Source organism: Pelophylax lessonae, assembly GCF_965119305.1.
Source record: "Pelophylax lessonae genome assembly, chromosome: 11".
NCBI lineage: Eukaryota > Metazoa > Chordata > Amphibia > Anura > Ranidae > Pelophylax > Pelophylax lessonae.
The window spans coordinates 225,011,094-225,032,205 of record NC_138778.1 but is presented as its reverse complement, the minus strand read 5'-3'; the positions used below and the strand labels follow the sequence as shown (position 1 = coordinate 225,032,205).

General features: G+C 45.0%; 2 protein-coding genes across 2 annotated transcripts in view; one reads left to right on the top strand and one right to left on the bottom strand.

The window, feature by feature from the left end:
• The window catches only part of BCAS4 (breast carcinoma amplified sequence 4), a 1,047,728-nt gene that overhangs the window by 429,225 nt on the left and 597,391 nt on the right, over nt 1-21,112 (top strand). The window lies entirely within an intron of this gene.
• RIPOR3 (RIPOR family member 3) overlaps nt 1-21,112 on the bottom strand; it is a 265,471-nt gene that overhangs the window by 128,433 nt on the left and 115,926 nt on the right. The window contains exon 2 of the mRNA XM_082272182.1: nt 10,274-10,392. Coding sequence (XP_082128308.1) covers nt 10,274-10,377 — 104 coding nt within the window. The 5' untranslated portion in view covers nt 10,378-10,392. The remainder of the gene's footprint in view (nt 1-10,273; nt 10,393-21,112) is intronic.

Here is a 21,112-nt window from a genome sequence, read left to right as displayed (position 1 = left end):
GGAGGAATAGTGCCCCATCACTGGGCTCAGTGGGAGGAATAGTGCCCCATCACTGGGGTCAGTGGGAGGAATAGTGCCCCATAATTGGTGTCAGTGGGAGGAATAGTGCCCCATCACTGGGGTCAGTGGGAGGAATAGTACCCATCACTGGGGTTAGTGGGAGGAATAGTGCCCCATCACTGGGGTCAGTGGGAGGAATAGTACCCATCACTGGGGTCAGTGGGAGGAATAGTGCTTCACCATTGGTGTCAGTGAGAGGAATAGTGCCCCATCATTGGTGTAAGTGGGAGGAATAGTGCCACATCATTGGGACAGTGGGAGGAATAGTGCCCCATCATTGCCCTTCGGGAGCCACGGTTGTCCTTTTTGTAATCTTTATCTGTACCCTTCAAGCTTACTTTGGCCCCGCCTCAGTAAGAGCCTCTGCAATACTTTGGGCTTCAGTTGTCCATATTGGATTACACATGGCCGGCCTCACCACCTGCTATACCAACTATATTCCTACGATAAGTAAGACACTGCCAATTAGACTGCGGTTAACACATTGATTTTAATATCCTTGCAAGCATCATTTATTCCCTGTACAGTCAACCATAACACCACTCAAACCACCCCTGAGGAAGAAGCTTTACAGTCTTCGAAACGCGTCGGGTTTTGGTCTTTGTTTAATGTGGTTGGTTACTGTAATGGCATAATAATTTTTGCTTGCAATTGTTTTAAACTCACTTTTTGTATATTTGTTTAATAAAATATTATAATTATACTCAATATTTTTATTAAAAAAAATAAAAAAAAAATGTTGTGCCTAAAAAATCCCACCCCAGGGGAACCCTCCCAACCTCAAGTGGGAGGAATAGTGCTCCATCTTTGGTGTCAGTGGGAGGAATAGCATCCCCATCAATGGTGTCATTGGGAGGAATAGCCCCCATCATTGTTGTCAGTGGGAGGAATAGCACCCCATCATTGGTGTCAGTGGGAGGAATAGCCCCCATCATTGGTGTCAGTGGGAGGAATAGCCCACATCATTGGTGTCAGTGGGAGGAATAGCCCACATCATTGGTGTCAGTGGGAGGAATAGCCCCCGTCATTGGTATCAGTGAGAGGAATAGTGCCCCATCATTGGTATCTGTGGGAGGAATAGTGCCCCATCATAGCTGTTAGAGGGAGGAATAGTGCCCCATCATTGGTGTCAGTGGGAGGAATAGTGCCCCATCATTGGTATCAGTGGGAGGAATAGTGCCCCATCATAGCTGTTAGAGGGAGGAATAGTGCCCCATCATTGGTGTCAGTGGGAGGAATAGTGCCCCATCATTGGTGTCAGTGGGAAGAATAGTGCCCCATCATTGGTGTCAGTGGGAAGAATATTGGCCCACTGGTGGTGTCCTTGGCAGAAATTATGCCCCACCATTGGTGTCAGTTGGGAGAATAGTGCCTTTTATCAGAGGGAAGAGGAGTGCTCCAAGGGCCGGATAAAGATAAGCAAAGGGGCACATTTGGCCCCGGGGGGCACAGTTTGTAGACTACTGTTATAGACCAACACAGATTTAAAGCTACAAACATATATAGGAGACACAAAAATGCAGGTCTGTACTTAATAGTATATAAAGGACATGGGTAGTATCTCACAAAATTGAGTACACCCCTCACATTTTTGTAAATATTTTATTCTATCTTTTCATTTGACAACACTGAAGAAATGACACTTTGCTACAATGTAAAGTAGTGAGTGTACAGCTTGTATAACAGTGTAAATTTGTGTTCCCTCAAAATAACTCAACACACCCTAAGCAAAAATGTCCAAATTGGGCCCAATTTGGAGACAAAATCAGTTTTCCTCTAGAGGTAAGAGTGCCCCCTTGTCCTCTGTGATGACCTTAAAGTGAATAACTCAAAACCAAGTTCACTATATGGACCCCTTATGTATTTATACATGGTGATCATATCCCCCCTTATGTATTTATACATGGAGATCATATCCCCCCTTATGTATTTATACATGGAGATCATATCCCCCCTTATGTATTTATACATGGTGATCATATCCCCCCTTATGTATTTAATACATGGTGATCATATCCCCCCTTATGTATTTATACATGGTGATCATATCCCCCCTTATGTATTTAATACATGGTGATCAGATCCCCCCTTATGTATTTATACATGGAGATCATATCCCCCCTTATGTATTTATACATGGTGATCATATCCCCCCTCTTATGTATTTATACATGGTGATCATATGTCCCCCTTATGTATTTATACATGAAGATCATATCCCCCTCCCCTTATGTATTTATACATGGAGATCATATCCCCCTCCCCTTATGTATTTATACATGGAGATCATATCCCCCCTTATGTATTTATACATCGAGATCATATCCCCCCCCTTATGTATTTGTACATGGCGATCATATCCCCCCTTATGTATTTATACATGGAGATCATATCCCCCCTTATGTATTTATACATGGAGATCATATCCCCCCTTATGTATTTACACATGGCGATTATATCCCCCCCTTATGTATTTATACATGGCGATCATATCCCTCCCTTATGTATTTGTACATGGAGATCATACCCCCCCTTATGTATTTATACATGGCGATTATATCCCCCCATATGTATTTATATATGGCGATCATATCCCCCCCTTATGTATTTGTACATGGAGATCATATCCCCCCTTATGTATTTAAACATGGAGATCATATCCCCCCTTATGTATTTAAACATGGAGATCATATCCCCCCTTATGTATTTGTACATGGAGATCATATCCCCCCTTATGTATTTATACATGGCGATTATATCCCCCCTTATGTATTTGTACATGGAGATCATATCCCCCCTTATGTATTTATACATGGAGATCATATCCCCCCTTATGTATTTATACATGCTGATTATATCCCCCCTTATGTATTTATACATGGAGATCATATCCCCCCTTATGTATTTATACATGGAGATCATATCCCCCCTTATGTATTTATACATGCTGATCATATCCCCCCCTTATGTATTTATACATGGTGATCATATCCCCCCTTATGTATTTATACATGGAGATCATATCCCCCCTTATGTATTTATACATGGAGATCATATCCCCCCTTATGTATTTATACATTCTGATCATATCCCCCCCTTATGTATTTATACATGGTGATCATATCCCCCCTTAATCTCTTCTTCTCAAGAGAGAATAAATTCAGTTCCTCTAATCTTTCCTCATAGCTGAGCTCCTCCATGCCTCTTATCAGTTTGGTTGCCCTTCTCTACACTGTCTCCAGTTCCCTGATATCCTTTGTGAGAACTGGAGCCCAAAACTGAACTGCATATTCCAGATGAGGTCTTGTGTACATTGTGGGTATACAGCATAGAAGGCTAACGCGTTTCGGCTACACAGCCTCAAAACACATCTAAAAACCAACTGAACAATTAAATAGACACCTTCGCCGGTCCCTTTTTTATTTCCATCTTACTATCTTTCATGGCCTAACGGCTTGGGCGTTTCTGTATTTCATCTCAAATGCTCTTGAATATCTTGGAAGGCTCGTCGATGCATTGTTGTGGTCTTCCACTTTTAGCCAAGGGTGGAAAATGCGTCCACATGACCCTCTGAAGCTGACTGGCAAGGATCTCCTTGTTTAAAATGTCTGCCAATCAGCTGTTTAAACAGCACTGGCGAGCAGCTCCGAGACTCCAATCGATCGGCTTGCTCCAGCATAGAAAAGGTTTTTCAAAGTTTTTTTTTGTGGCCGGACTGCATAGACCTGGGACAGATTACGCTGAAGAATTCCAACAACGAGCGATCTCTGAATGGCGCTAGCCTGGAGTCAGAGGTGTAACTAGAACCTTCAGGGCCCCGGTGCAAGAAACCATGAAGGCCCCCCCGGACCGGGCCCTTCCCCTTCAAGCCTGGGGCTTTTCCCACTGATCCTGGGGCCCTTTACTCTGGTTGTGGGGTCCTTTATTACAGTCCCGCAGCGGGACCCTTTCACAAGTTCTGCAGTGGGCCCCCTCCCTGCCATCTTGGGACCTCCCCACGGTGGTGGAATGCCAGGGACCGGTCGCAAGTGTGACCTTTGCGATCCTGGAAGTTCACCCACTGGTGTCAGTAGTTTTTATTTTTTGGTATTTTAATTGTATTATTTTTTATCATTTTATTTTTTTACAATGTCACTGACTATGACTCTGTCCATTCAGAAAAGGAAGGAGCTGGTAAATTACATATTTACCGACCCCTTCCGGATTCTCTATGGTGACACATCCCCTGCAGCAGCCGGCAGGAGAGGGGAGGGAGGGAGCACAGTGGGGGGACCAGGGGAGCACACAGGGGCCCAGAGACAGCAGAACACAAGTGAACTGGATAGGAGAAGTGGCGGGGGCAGCATACAGAGGAACCAATCTCCTCCATTTTCCTCCTGCAGCTACAGGAGGAAAAAAGAGGATGGTGATTTCTCTACATGCTACCCCCCCCCCCCCCAATCCAGGTGTACAGAAGAGCCACAAAGGCCCCCTGGAGCATGGGGCCCGGTTGCGATTGCAACCCCTGCAACCCCTGTAGTTACGCCCCTGCCTGGAGTACAGCAATGCTGTGAAAACAGCTGACTGGTATTCCTCCTTCGCAGAGAAACCTCCACCAATCGGCAGCAACTAAGCACTCTGACATGCCTGGAAACCCTCCGTAATGTCAATAGGTTCTGACATGTCATTGCACAACTTTTTTTTTCTTTCGTGTTGTGGCTGCGTTCTATGAAGCCATCTTGTCCTATTCTACACTCCAATTTTTTTTTTTTTTTTTAATAATTGCCCTTTCCTGAAAAGCATCTGAAACACATGGTCAGGCATTTCCCACTTCAAATCATTTGGGTTGCCGGTTTTCCAAGGAAACCGATAACAGACTCCCGAAAATGCCTAACTAAGCATTATTTCTGAATATGTGACTCAAGTCGAAAGTTATAATTTTATTTTTATTTTATTTTTTATTATTTATTTATTTTTAAATTTTTTTTTTTTTTTTTTTTTTTTACTTGCTTTGCTCAGCTTTGCTTTTTGTCAGTTTTATTTTTTTAACAATGTTGCACTTAAAGGGTAACTCCACTTTCGTAGGGAAAAAAAATCAAATAAAGAAAAAATAAATAAATAAAAATAAATAAATAAAAAAAAAAAATCAAATAAAGAAAAAAATAAATAAATAATAAAAAAAAGCAAATAAAGAAAAAAAAAAAAAAAACAATACAGCATATACAATTGCGACGAAAATCATATTGTGATTGAATGTTATTAAAAATGACCTTTCCTTTTCAATCTGCCGCTGTTGTAATTTTCTGAAAAATGTATTTATTTATTTATTTCAGGTACTTATATAGCGCTGTCAATTTATACATTCACATTTATACATTGCACATTCACATCAGTCCCTGCCCTCAAGGAGCTTACAATCTAAGGTCCCTAACCCACATACACAGTAGGGACAATTTTTTTGTACAGGATCCAATTAACCTACCAGCATGGTCTTTGGAGTGTGGGAGGAAACCGGAGTACCCGGAGGAAAGCCACACAGGCACAGGGAGAACATGCAAACTCCAGGCAGGTAGTGTCGTGGTTGGGATTTGAACCAGCGACCCTCTTGCTGCTAGGTGAAAGTACTAACCACTACACCACTGTGCTGCCCCAAAAATGCAATGCAAGGCAAGGCAAGGCAAGGCAAGGCAAGGCAAGGCAAGGCAAGGCAAGGCAAGGCAAGGCAATGCAATATGGCCGACTGGGGCTGTTCTGTACACAGAATGTATACTGACCACACCCCCAGAAACATAATTTCCTGCTTGTGTGATTGGCTCACCGATTTTCCCAGAAGTCTGCACTAAGATACAAGTCAGATTTCTGGCATCCCCTGCAACAATAATGTCATTTTTGGTGAGATACTCCCAATAGGAACACGTCTAAAGGGATGCAGCTTCCCTCATTAGAGCCCTGCAGCTGCCACAGCTGATAGATAATTATAATACCACGCCCATTAGACCCACTCAGCACAGAGGAACAAACAGGGATTTCTTCAGAATAACAAAAGGAAGGAATCTGCAACAAATTTTGTTACAATCCTTGCAATGTATAGAGATCCCCCAGAGGGGAATGTTTGTTTTCTCAACAAAAGTGGAGTTACGCTTTAAAGCGGATCTTCCCTGCATCTGAGCACCACAAACCAAAAACAGAAGCCTTTTTGCAGCAATTTTCTGTTCAAATGCACTTCCACCAACGGCTGCATGGAATTTCTCAGGGCAGACTTCCCGATAATGCTTGCAGCCTTCGCTGGAAGCTCGCATGACAGAACTGACAACGTTTGTGCAAAACAGGAAACAGGGACAGGCCGTTGTCACCCTATAACAGGAAGTGCCTGAAAAGGACCTTTATGCCAGGATCGCCAAGGATTACTTAAATGAAAGCTGGAAGTTTATAAATATTGAAAATGACTTTTCACACTTGTGCGACCTGAAAGTTCGCTCATCTTACCGCGACTTTGACTGGACTTGAAGCAATGCCTGTGTAATCTGTAGGTCTATGGACCTCAAGTCGCATCAAAGTCGGACCAAAGTAGTGCAGGGATTACTTTGAAGTGGGGATAGATTATCGGCAGGCCTTCTTAGACCACCTCCCTCGCCTTGAACAGCCTCGTCTGGAGTCAGGATTAGTCTCGCAGGAGTGTATCACAGCCATACACCCACCCACAGACAGGGTGCCAGCCAGCCACCCACATCCACAGGACCTGTACCAGCCAGCCACAGGCACTGTACAAGCGAGCCAGCCAGCCACCTACAGGCTCTGTACCAGCCAGTCACAGGCACTGTACCAGCCAGCCACAGCCCCTGTGCCAGCCAGCCACCCACCACAGGGTGCCAGCCAACCACCCACCACAATGTGCTAGACAGCCAGCCACCCACCACAGGGTGCCAGCCAGCCACCCACCACAATGTGCCAGACAGCCAGCCACCCACCACAGGGTGCCAGCCAGCCAATCACCACAGGGTGCCAGACAGCCAGCCACCCACCCACCACAGGGTGCCAGCCAGCCATCCACCACAGGATGCCAGCCAGCCATCCACCACAGGGTGCCAGCCAGCCAGCAACTCACCACAATGTGCCAGACAGCCAGCCATCCACCACAGGGTGCCAGCCAGCCATCCACCACAGGGTGCCAGCCAGCCACCCACCACAATGTGCCAGACAGCCACCCACCAAAGGGTGCTGGCCAGCCAGCCACCCACCACAGGGTGCCAGCCAGCCATCCACCACAGGGTGCCAGCCAGCCATCCACCACAGGGTGCCAGCCAGCCACCCACCAACCACAATGTGCCAGACAGCCACCCACCACAGGGTGCCGGCCAGCCAGCCACCCACCACAGGGTGCCAGCCAGCCACCCACCACAGGGTGCTGGCCAGCCAACCAGCCACCCACCACAGGGTGGCAGCCAGCCAGCCACCACAGGGTGCCAGCCAGCTAGCCATTAAGCATTAAAGCGGTAGTATAGTCATTTTGTTGACTTTTACCTACAGGTGAGCCTATAATGCGGCCTATAATAAGGCTTACCTGTAGGTACAATTAATATCTCCTAAACCTGCACAGTTTAGGAGATATTTGCACTGCATGCAGCCGCTGACGCTAGCGGCGCATGCGCTCTGAAGGTCTGGCGGACCTTCAGAGTTCCTTGCCGGGAAGTTACCGGAAAGTTAATCCCCCGCGCGCATGCGTGGGAGTGACGTCATCGCGGCTCGGGCCACTCACAGCGCCGGAGCTGCCGAACCCGGAAGAGACGCCAAAGGATCAAGTCCGCTCCCACAGCGGTGTCCGTGGGTCCGTGTCGGGGGTTCGTTCTAAGGGAAGTATTTCATAATGAGCTAGTATGCGATGCATACTAGCTCATTATGCCTTTGTCTTGCAGTCTTTGTTTGTTTGTTTTTTTTGTTTTTTTAAGTACACAACCGCTTTAAACAAAAATTAACATGTTCAGAACCAGATTTGTGTCAAAAATTGTCTTTATTTTTCAAAACTTTAAATGTACAAAATATCGACCCATATCGGCCGATACCGATACGTTGCGACCAAGGTATCGGTATTGGTATCGGCCCTGAAAAAAACATATCGGTCTATCCCTACTTTGAAGTTGCACAAATATGAACGGTACTTATTGGAAATCATGGGGTACGACTTGTAATGCGACTTTGCAGTCCCAAGTCGCAGGACAAGTTCCACAAGTGTGTAATCTTTAGGTCTATGGATCTCAAGTCGCATTAAAGTCGGACCAAAGTAAAGGAGGGATTACTTTGAAGTCGCACAAATGTGAACAACGCTCATTGGAAATCATGGGGTACGACTTGTTATGGAACTTTGCAGGCCCAAGTCGCAGGACAAGTTCCACAAGTGATAATTAGGGGAATGGAGGACATCAGCTATGAGGAAAGACTACAAGCACTGAACTTATTCTCTCTGGAGAAGAGACGATTGAGGGGGGATATGATATCAATGTACAAATATTGTACTGGCGACCCTAGCATATGGAAAAAACTATTCAGAGAAAGGGAATACAATAAGACACGTGGCCACTCACTAAAACTAGAGGTTTAACCTTAAAGTACGTAGGGGGTTCTTCACTGTAAGAGCGGTAAGGATGTGGAATTCTCTTCCACAAGCAGTCGTATCAGCAGGGAGCATCGATAGTTTTAAAAAACTATTAGATGGGCACCTTAAAGACCACAACATACAGGAGTATACAATATAAAACATACAGGGGTATACAATGTACAACATACAGGGGTATACAATGTACAACATACAGGGGTATACAATGTACAACATACAGGGGTATACAATGTGCAACATACAGGGGTATACAATGTACAACATAGAGGGGTATACAATGTACAATATAGAGGAGTATACAATGTACAACATAGAGGAGTATACAATGTACAACATAGAGGGGTATACAATGTACAACATAGAGGGGTATACAATGTACAACATACAGGGGTATACAATGTACAACATACAGGGTTATACAATGTACAAAATAGAGGGGTATACATTGTACAACATAGAGGGGTATACAATGTACAACATACAGGGGTATACAATGTACAACATACAGGGGTATACAATGTACAACATAGAGGGGTATACAATGCACAACATAGAGGGGTATACAATGTACAACATACAGGGGTATACAATGTACAACATAGAGGGGTATACAATGTACAACATAGAGGGGTATACAATGTACAACATACAGGGGTATACAATGCACAACATAGAGGGGTATACAATGTACAACATAGAGGGGTATACAATGTACAACATAGAGGGGTATACAATGTACAAAATACAGGGGTATACAATGTACAACATACAGGGGTATACAATGTACAACATACAGGGGTATACAATGTACGGTTAACAACAAACACACACACACACATCATAGGTTGAACTGGGTGGACTGATGTCTTTTTTCAACCTCACTAAGTAGTATATAAGTATGTAGTATATAAGTATGTAAGTGTGAAACGGGCCTTACATGTTAAGGTTTACACATAAAGGCATATGTTTAGGAGATCACAGAGCAGTCCATTGCCTCGGCCAGCTTGCCCCGTCCCTGCACACAAGGCTCTGGTTTATATCTTACACACCATTACCTGAAGTTTGCAATGACTTGTCTCATCCATTTCATTATTCCTCCCGCCGGCTTCCAAGTCCCTCCTCGTAGATCAAATACCTAAACATTCACTAGACGGCAGACGGATTGATTTTACAGGCTTCCTGCAGGGCGTCTGCTGCCATTGTACGATACTGCGGCACTTACTCTGAATTAAAGGGTATCAAGAAACCATTTCACTAAGATCCAGAGTTATGTGGCTGTCGGGGACGCTCAATGTACACCTGCCCTGTAAAACACGCCATGGCGGTAATCTCCGGGCTCCTCTAAAGACCCCTGGGAGGCACGGAGATTTAGGAAGCCTTGTAAAGGTGCCACAGAAGTCACACAGAAGTGTCTGGAAACCACAAAAAGTATTAAAGTAATCTGAAAAGGAGACTTTACGGGGGCTGGAAGCCTATCAATCAGAGGCACGCTGGATGGTGACCATCTACACCGGCTTTGCAGGGAACATTGGAAAGGCTCTAATAAGATCCAGAGCTGCAGGTCTAATGAAAGACATTTACGGCTGTACAGCGGGGGGCTAGTGATCGAACTTTGGTACTTACGAGGACTGCCGAACTTGTAACGTGCTAAAGCCGGCAAAGGATCGGCTGCGGCCAACCGCGGCGAGACCATCGCTAGGAGAGGTGAACCTCAACTTCACCGACATCCTTCCTGGAGGCTCCTGCAGGAAGAGAGAACAAACTGTTACCAGGACATCAAACACCCCTTTGTACCAAAACAATCTACCCTTAGGCTCGGGTCACTCTAACGCATTTATTTCCTGCTTTTTGCAGAAACGCAGGACATTATTTTTAACCACTTGCTTACTGGGCACTTAACCTCCCTGGCGGTATAATTATGTCAGGAATTCTGTACCAAAAGCGGTACAATTTTTTGCATGGAAATTTGGCGTTATGTATTATAGGCCTACAATTCTTAGTAATTACTGACTTAAACCTGACCAAAACAAGACTCTAGTAGACATCCCAGATGTGATACATTTGAAACACAAATACATGAATTATAATCTAATCAATAATATAATTTTATTATATAATATAATATATATATATATATATATATATATAAAAGGAGGTGATACAATGTAATCTGAATTTATATATAATAAATTTATATTTTTTATATATATATATATATATATATATATATATATATATATATATATATATATATAATATAAATGTATTATATATAATTTCAGATTACATTGTATCACCTCCTTTTTATGTGTTTGTGTTTTGTGCAACGTTTGAATTTCCCTCCCTAGTTCCGCTCCCATGCACCATTGCTGCTGCAGGGAACGGAACCAGGAAGTCCTCACACCGACGGAGGAGCGGCGGGGATCTCGGCGGCGATCACAGCAATGGGAGATCATCGCTGGATCGCCAGGAGAAGGTAAGGAACCCCGCTGCAGGCTCTGCACATCCACCCCGAGCGTGACTAGGGATACCGATCCTAGCATGAAAAATCCACCCTGAGTCACGCTCGGGGATACCATTAAGGGGGTTAAACCCCCTTCCTGCCAAGGCCAATTTTCAGCTTTTTATCATTTTTTTTCACACAAATAGAGCTTTCTTTTGGGAGTATTTAATCTGGGCTTTTTATTTTTTGCTAAACAAACAAAAAAACACAATTTTTTTTTCATAATTTGTTATAAAATTTTGTAAACAGGTAATTTTTCTCCTTCACGGATGTGCGCTGATAAGGCGGCACTGATGGGTACTGATAGGTTGCACTGATAGGTGGCACTGATGGGCACTGATAGGCTGCACTGATGGGCACTGATAGGCTGCACTGATAGGTGGCACTGATGGGAACTGATGGGGCCACTTATCAGGAGGCACTGATGAGGCTACACTGATAGGTGGCACTGAAAAAAAAAAAACAGTTTTCATAGTTTGTTATACAATTTTGTCCTATTTTGTCTCCTTCACAGATGTGCGCTGATAAGGCTACACTGATGGGCACTGATGAGGCGGCACTGGTGGGCACTGATCAGGCTGATCAGGCTGATGAGGCTACACTTATAGGTGGCACTGATGGGCACTGATAGGTGGCACTGAAAAAAAAAACAGTTTTCATGGTTTGTTATAAAATTTTGTAAACTGATCATTTTTCTCCTTCATGGATGTACGCTGATGAGGCTGCACTGGTGGGCACTGATGAGATGGCACTGATGGGCACTGATGAGGCGGCACTGGTGGGGACTGATCAGGAGGCACTGATGAGGTTACACTGATAGGTAGCACTGATGGGCACCAATAGGTGGCACTGATGGGCACCGATAGGTGGCACTAAGTGGCACTGAAAGGCAGCACTGATAGGTGGCACTGATTGGCAGCACTGATGGGCACTGATAGGTGGCACTGGTAGGTGGCTGGCACTGCTCAGCAGTACTGATTAGCACTGGTAGGTGGCACTGGTGGGCACTGCTTAGCAGTACTGATTAGCACTGGTAGGTGGCACTGGTGGGCACTGCTTAGCAATACTGATATGCACTGGTAGGTGGCACTGGTGGGCCCTGCTTAGCAGTACTGATTAGCACTGGTTGGTGGCACTGGTGGGCACTGCTTAGCAGTACTGATATGCACTGGTAGGTGGCACTGGTGGGCACTGTTTAGCAGCAGTGAGCATCCCTGTGCGGGACTGATGTCCCGTTTACACAAGCCGATAATCAGCTTTTTTTTTTGAGGGGAAAAAAAAAAAGCAGATGACCGGCTTCTGTTTACCTCACCTGATCAGATTTCATTGGCTGCCAGCTGATCACGTGGTAAAGAGCCAGGATTGGCCCCTACTTCGATCTGTTATCAGCCGAGTATCATGGACTCGCTACATACAGAGCGCGCTGCCCGTACCCCGCAGGGAGCGCACAGGCAGCACATGCACGGGAGGACAGACATGGACACCCTCCCACCAATTTAGGCCCGCGCTGTAGCCATCTTTCGGCTATAGCATGGGCATCAAGAGGTTAACATGGGTTCCTATGGAACACGTTCACATCAATGCATGGATCAGGGATTTTTTAAACGCCACAAAGGTGCTTTTTTGCTTCAACAGACTTCAATGGAGAATCAGCAGTAAAGCACGTAGTGCGGTTTTGACGTGTTTTGCGTTTTGCATTATTTAATCTGCCCAACAACAAATTGGCCAAATAAAAAATCACAAAGGCAAAAACGCATCAAAGACGCGTGTCTGAAAACAGGGAAAGCACAGCAAAGAGCACCGCTGAAACCCTCAAAAGCAACATGCATAGGTGTGAATCGAGCCTTAAAGTGAACCTGTCAGTAAAAAACAGTAACAATATATATTTTTTTTTAGAAAATCTCCCCCTTTTATTAGTAAACCTTGAATATCAATCAGTTCGTTTTTCTGGGCTGAGACGATATCATCAGTCTGCTGCAGGCAGAAGAAAGCTTTTCCCCAGTCACCTCTCCTTCACTGACAGGACTGCTATATTGCACTTATAGTCATAAATATATTCCTAAATTGCCATAATATGCAACAGTATAATTGTTAAGTGTTACTAAGCCCCCAACAGTAAAATCATTCTGTATTTGCAGTAAAGCATGCTTGTTATACTTACAGTGGAACCTAAGGGGTTAATTTTCTACATAGTTTAGAAAGGCTGTTTGATCCTGTCTTCTCTGATCCTCCCTTTCTCCCACTGTCCCCAATCCATCTCCTGATAGTACAGAGCCCTGGAGGCACTCTACACATGCTCAGTTTGGTGTGCATTGCTAGAGGTTTTTTTGTTTTTTTTCTAGGGAGAGTACATGGAATCAGCACTGTCCAGACAGAGGTTCCGGGGTCCTGCAGCCTCATAGGACAGTCAGAGTAGAATGAAAACTCCTCCTACAAGCCTTAACCAGACACTGATAGAAGTCACAAGACTGCTATATCCTTACTGATGAGAAAAGGTATTTAGCAATTTATATTTACTAAAATAATTGCATTTCCATGTTCTGTGTACTGGGGGAGAGCAGATATAGTGAATGCAGAGTCCTGGGGAGATCAGATATAGTGAATGCAGGCTCCTGGGGAGACCAGATATAGTGAATGCAGAGTCCTGGGGAGAGCAGATATAGTGAATGCAGAGTCCTGGGGAGATCAGATATAGTGAATGCAGAGTCCTGGGGAGATCAGATATAGTGAATGCAGAGTCCTGGGGAGATCAGCCATAGTGAATGCAGAGTCCTGGGGGGACCAGATATAGTGAATGCAGAGTCCTGGGGAGATCAGATATAGTGAATGCAGAGTCCTGGGGGGACCAGATATAGTGAATGCAGAGTCCTGGGGAGATCAGATATAGTGAATGCAGGCTCCCGGGGAGACCAGATAAAGTGACTGTAGGCACTTTAACCACTTCTGGATCGGAAGGATTTGCCCCCCTTAATGACCAGGCCATTTTTTTTTGCGATACGGCACTGAGTTGCTTTAACTGACAATTGCGCGGTCGTGCGATGCTGTACCCATATAAAATTGATGTCGTTTTTTCCCCACAAACAGAGCTTTCCTTTGGTGGTATTTGATCACCTCTGCGGTTTTTATTTTTTGCGCTATAAACTAAAAAATAGCCACAATTCTGAAAAAAAAAAAAAAAAAAAAACAATATTTTTTTACTATAAAACATCCAATAAAAAAATTAAAAATACATTTTTCATACTTTTAGGCCAATTTGTATTCTGCTACATATTTTTGGTATAGAAAATCCCAATAAGTGTACATTGATTGGTTTGCGCAAAAGTTATCGCGTCTACAAACTAGGGGAAATATTTATGGCATTTTTATTTATTTCTTTTTTTTTACTAGTAATGGCGGCGATCAGCGATTTTAAGCGGGACTGCGACATTGCGGCAGACAAATCGGACCCCTGACACTTTTTGACACTTTTGGGGGGGGGGGGGGGCAGTGACACCAATACAGTGATCAGTGCTAAAAATATGCACTGTCACTTTGCTAATGACACTGGCAGGGAAGGAGTTAACACCAGGGGCGATCAAAGGGTTAAGTGTGTCCCTAGGGAGTGCTTTCCAACTGTGTGGGGGATCGACTCACTAGATGAACACAGAGATCCCTATGTTCATCTGTGACAGAACGGCGGTCTGCCTTGTTTACATATGCGAACACAGGTGGCCGGAAGACATTGCTTCTGCCGGACCCGCTGATTGGCCAGACACGTACGGCCAACGTGTCTGGCCAATACAGGTACATCATTTCGCGTAATAGATCCGACCTCCCGCAGTATATGTGCGGCGGCTTGTCGGCAAGTGGTTAAAGTAGAACTAAAGGCAAAACTTTTTTTTTTTTTTTTACATTTTGGATAGAGTAAGGGAGGGTTATAACCCCTGTCAGATTTTTTATTTTTTTTTGCACCATCTGTGTCTCATTGCGGGGATTTCCCTTCACTTCCTGTCCCATAGCCAAACAGGAAGTAAGAGGAAATTCCTTGCAATTAAGGGAATCTCTTGGGGACCCCCCAGGTCACCAGAACTAGTGTCCCCATTGAAAGATTTTCCCTCTTTTACTTTTCTGGGGACAACCCAACATTTGGGATTTTCTATTACTTTCACTTTCAATAATGGTAAACAGGACAAATAGAGAGGAGGAATCTCCCTAACGGGGACACAGACAGCAATAAAAACTGGTATTTTCAGGTCTCATGGAACCCCTGGTAAAACCAATGCACAGGGGATCAGTGTGAAAATTGTCCCTTCCATTGGTGGTCAGTGGTAAAAAAGTTCCCCTTTATAGTGATGGTCAGAATGCCCTCTTACTAATAGCTAAAACATAGCGTCATTCCCCTGACTCTACCAAATAGCACTGGCCCCAAAACTTTGCAGGCACCATGAATGTGATTGTAAACCCTCACATATACCCCATGAAGTTACTGGCCTCAGGTGATACACAGAGATGAAACAAATCCTCCTACAAGTTGCACCTGTTTATCTGCAGCCCTCTCTCCTCTACAGCTGTTCAAAATCCACAATTTACACATCATTTCTCCGCTCCAGGAGGCAAGAGTTTGGGATCTGATGCCACACACTGCACAGCATAGAGCAGAAAGCTGAATGTAATCTGATACCTGAGTGGAGGGGATGGATACACCCCCTTTTACACAGTATCATAGGGAAACATGCCCAACTAAGGCTGTCAATCACAGGATGTATGCTGCTGGAACCATCCTTCCCCACCCCCCATGATTCTTTGGTATGGGTATAACCTATCAAAAAAAAATGTGGGGGTTAATTGTTGCTGGAAGTGATCTACTGTTTATGGAGGGATAAACTGTTGCTGGCTGCTAGAGAATATATTAATGCTGGCTGCTGGAGAGTATTGATGCTGGCTGCTGGAGAGTCTATTGATGCTGGCTGCTGTAGAGTCTATTGATGGTGGCTGCTGGAGAGTCTATTGATGCTGGCTGCTGTAGAGTCTATTGATGCTGGCTGCTGGCGAGTCTATTGATGCCGGCTGCTGGAGAGTCTATTGATGGTGGCTGCTGGAGAGTCTATTGATGCTGGCTGCTGTAGAGTCTATTGATGCTGGCTGCTGGCGAGTCTATTGATGCTGGCTGCTGGCGAGTCTATTGATGCTGGCTGCTGGAGAGTCTATTGATGCCAGCTGCTAGATAGTCTATTGATACTGGCTGCTGGAGAGTCTATTGATACTGGCTGCTAGAGTCTATTGATGCTGGCTACTGGAGAGCCTATTGATGCTGGCTGCTGGATAGTCTATTTATGCTGGCTGCTGGAGAGTCTATTGATGCTGGCTGCTGGAGAGTCTATTGATGCTGGCTGCTGGAGAGTCTATTGATGCTGGCTGCTGGAGAGTCTATTGATGCTGGTTGCTGGAGAGTCTATTGATGCTGGTTGCTGGAGAGTCTATTGATGCTGATTGCTGGAGAGTCTATTGATGCTGGCTGCTGGAGAGTCTATTGATGCTGGTTGCTGCAGAGTCTATTGATGCTGGTTGCTGGAGAGTCTTTTGATTCTGGCTGCTGGAGAGTCTATTGATGCTGGCTGCTGGAGTTATCTATTGTTGCTGGAGGTGATCTATTTATGCGTGGCAGTATATTGTTGCTGGAAGGGGATCTTTTGTTACTGGGGAGGAGGAGGGCAACTGTTTCTGGAAGGGATCTACTGTTTAGGGAGGGGTCAACTGTTGCTGGCTGCTGGCGAATCTATTGATGCTGGCTGCGTGGGATCTATTTTATTGCTTTTCTTGTTAACATTACCAAATTTCATACAAATTAGTTAGCACTACAAAACTATACTTGGCTCTATATTCACTAAAAGGGGCCATGCTGGGAGCTGGGTAGGGGGTGGAACCAAGTGTTGGTGCTCAAAGGTGGGTAGGGGCGTAACCAAGGATTGGTGCTCAGAGGTGGGTAGGGGCGGAACCAAGGGTCGGTGATCAGAGGTGAGTGGGGGTGGAACCAAGGGTCGGTGCTCAGAGGTGGGTAGGGTGGAACCATTGGTCAGTACTCAGAGGTGGGTAGGGGTGGAACCAAGGGTCAGTGCTTGGAGGTGGGTAGGGGCGGAACCAAGGGTCGGTGCTTGGAGGTGGGTAGGGGGGGAACCAAGGATCAATGCTCAGAGGTGGGTAGGGGGAGGAGACACAAAGTGATTTAGAAGGAGGGAAAGTTATACTGCGGCAGGCAGCCCCTCCTGCGCGAACCGGCGTAGGGCAGCGGGGACTCCGATGCATGGGGCATGTGGCCCCGACTGAAGCCTGGCACCAGCGCTCGCTCCCCGCTGAGAGAGAAGAACGGTCAGCTGTTGTAAACACAGCTGACCATTCTTCTCTCTGGAATGATCACAGAGCGCCGTGATCCTTCTATATAGGAACACATGTCTCTATGGTCATTTCAAAAGCTCCGCCCCCTTACAGTTAGAATCACTTCCCTAGGCTCACATTTAACTCCTTGATCACCCCTGGGTTAACCCCCTTCCCTGCCAATGTCATTATTACAGTAACAGTGAATATTTTTAGCACTGATTACTGTAGTAATGTCACTGGTTCCCCCCAAAAGTGTCAAAAATGTCAGTTAGGGGTCCGATCTGTCCGCCACAATGTCGCAGTCCCGCTAAAAATCGCAGATTGCCGCCATTAATAGTAAAAAAAAAAACACTAAAAATTACATAAATCTTTCCCGTAGTTAGCAGACGCGATAACTTTTGCGCAAACCGATCAAAATACGTTTATTGCGATTTTTTTTACCAAAAATATGTAGCAGAAAACAAATTGGCCTAAAATGTTAAAACGTTTAGATTTTTACATTTTTTTATATATATATAAGGAATGTTATATAGCAGAATGTGAAAAATATAGTTTTTTTTTTTTTCAGAATTGTGCTTTTTTTTGTTTATAGCGCAAAAAATAAAAAATCGTAGAGGTGATCAAATACCACCAAAAGAAATCTCTATTTGTGGGGAAAAAAGGACATCAATTTTTTTTTTTTTTTAGGTAGAGCGTCGTACGACCGCGCAATTGTCTGTTAAAGTAACGCAGTGCCGAATCGCAAAATATGGCCTTGTCATTAAGGGGGCAAATTCTTCCGGTCCAGAATTGGTTAAAGCGGAGTTCCAGCCTAACCGCACACTCACCTGTCCCACGGTCCAGCGATGCGCCGTCTTCTCCCTCTCTGCTCTGCGGCGCCGGCATCACTGATGTGGGCACCCGGCTGTGACAGTTTGCGGCTTCACAGCCGGGTACGCACTGCGCATGCGCAAGTTGCGCTATGCGTCGTGATTGGCCGGCAATCTTCTGGGACCTCTGACATGTCCCAGAAGATTGCAGGGAGGGAGGGGGAGAGGAGAACTTCCGCTCAGGGCGCCGTGGTACCCGCTCCCCCCCCCCCAAAAAATTGACATGCCAAATGTGGCATGTCAGTGGGTTAGGACTATTTAAAGCGGAAGTTCCACTTTTGGGTGGAACTCCGCTTTAAGGAACCCCGAGCAACCTCTGGAGGAACTTAAGGGATTCAGGGAACCCAAGTTGGGAGATGTTAAGCATATCATACACATTGACAACAAGCTATGGTTCCCCTTTATAGTCCATGTAGCCGGAGTCTTGCCGCAGACATCCATCATGGCTATCGAATGTGGAAAGCGGCGAGACAGACAGGAAAGCCACAAGTGTGATAAAGTCATTTGTCCTATCGGAGGAACAATTATATTAAATCGTGATATCCAGGTTATTGCAGCTGACTGTCTGCCAGCTCCGGCCTGCACAGCTTGGAAAGACATCGTACAAGAGATGAAAGATTCGGGGCAGGGGGGTGGGGGGACCTAGCGCCAAACCCTGCGCGGGCTGTGCATGAACCAGGCGGATCTTGGCCAGGACCTCTCTGCAGCCCCGAACAAGTTACAGCAACATCTACCCCAAGGAACATTTGTTTCTGATTTTACAAAGTGCAAAAAAAAAAAAAAAAAAATCCTAAACAACAACAGAGTTGAAATTCCGATTCCATATAAAGTACCAGTTATGGCGAGTTTACATTTTTTTTAGAATACTTTAGCGGTGCTGAAAATATTTACAGCGGAGCGATGTGGATGCAGATGTCAAGAACAAATAAATAATTACAAGACATTCCAGGCACAGCTAAAGAAACAGTTTACTAAAGGGCAAGCATGAATTAACAAATACCCAACATTTTTCCTTTTTTCCATTTTGCATGGAGTGACAATAGTGACAAGGACCGAGGCTGAATTTCTCTGGTGGGGACACAGACATCAATGAATACCTGACAGGGGTTCTAATCCTTCCACACTGCACCTAAAAACTGCATTTTGGATTTACAGACAATTTAGGATTTTTTTTAGATTAAGAAAGAACCATACTGTATGGTTCAAATGGCAATCAAAAAAGACATAATGGTATATAGACTTTACATAGCCTGGATCAGCCATTCTCAACCAGGGTTCCTCCAGAAGTTACTAGGGGTTCCTTGAATTGTGGTTAATTGTCCTTCCATTTGATGATGCCAGGACCAGGGCTAACGCTACCTGGCAGAGCCACCAATCATCTTTTTGGCTGTCTGTAAGGGTGGCATTCCGACCACCAGATACTTCAGTGATAAAGGGGCATCATTCCTGCTGACCACCAACGTAAGGGGCATTCTTCCCACTGGCCACCAATGTAAGGGACATTCTATTCACTGACTACCAAGGTAAGGGACATTCTTTCCACTGGCCACCAATGTAAGGAGCATTCTTTGCACTGACCAGAAACTTTATTTCCACTGACCTCCAAGGTAAGGGCCATTCTTCCCACTGACTACCAAGGTAAGGGACATTCTTCCCACTGACTACCAAGGTAAGGGCCATTCTTCCCACTGACTACCAAGGTAAGGGCCATTCTTCTCACTGACTACCAAGGTAAGGGGCATTCTTCTCACTGACTACCAAGGTAAGGGGCATTCTTCTTACATACCCCCAATGAAGGGGCATTCTTCTCACTGACCACCAATGTAAGAAACTTTCTTCCCACTGCCCTCCAAATGTATGGAACATTCTTCCCACTGACCTCCAATGAAAGGGACAATCTATCCACTGACCACCAAGGTAAGGAGCATTCTTCGCACTGACCACCAATGTAAGGAGCATTCTTCTCACTGATCACCAATGTAAGCAGCATTTTTCCAACAATGTAAGAAACTTTCTTCCCAATTTTGTTTATTAAAAGTCTTGCAATCAATAAGCATAAAATCAATATACATAAATAAATATATACATATTTACATGAAAAGGGGGGAAAAAAAATACATAGCAAATTCTGCTCTCAAATAAAGACTGCCTTTACAGCAAAAACAAAACTCACATCATGAAGCACATCATTACCGGAAAAAAATTATCTTAATAAGACTCACACCACCACACCAGACATCAAACCTGCGAGGTCAAGAAACAAAACCACTCCCATTATGCATGCAGCCCTTCTTCAAAAATGAAGATATTAACTAACAAAAGCTAAGGGCGTGAAAGAAATAGCATAGGAAAAAAGCTTTTCACCCAGAGATGGACAGTTCACCAAAAGCAGGTCTGATATTCCTCCACGCCCTTATCCAGACCGCTCGAGGCTCCCTGCCCTTCTCAAGACCCCGAATCTTCCCAACCTCACCCAGAATATCGTACACCACCACCTCGACAGGGAGGACTTTCTTCCGCAGGGTAATCTGGCACCGTGCATTCCACGTGAAGTAACGGACAACTATACTAACTAGAAAAAGTGTATCCAAATCAAAATCCCAGCGAGTCGGGAATACCCCGTACACCCACTCCGCATAACTCATGCGATAGAGAAAGGGGATGCCTAGAGCCCTCCCCACCCTTTTATACACCTCTATGTTAAAGGGACACTGGAGCAAAAAGTGGTCCATAGAC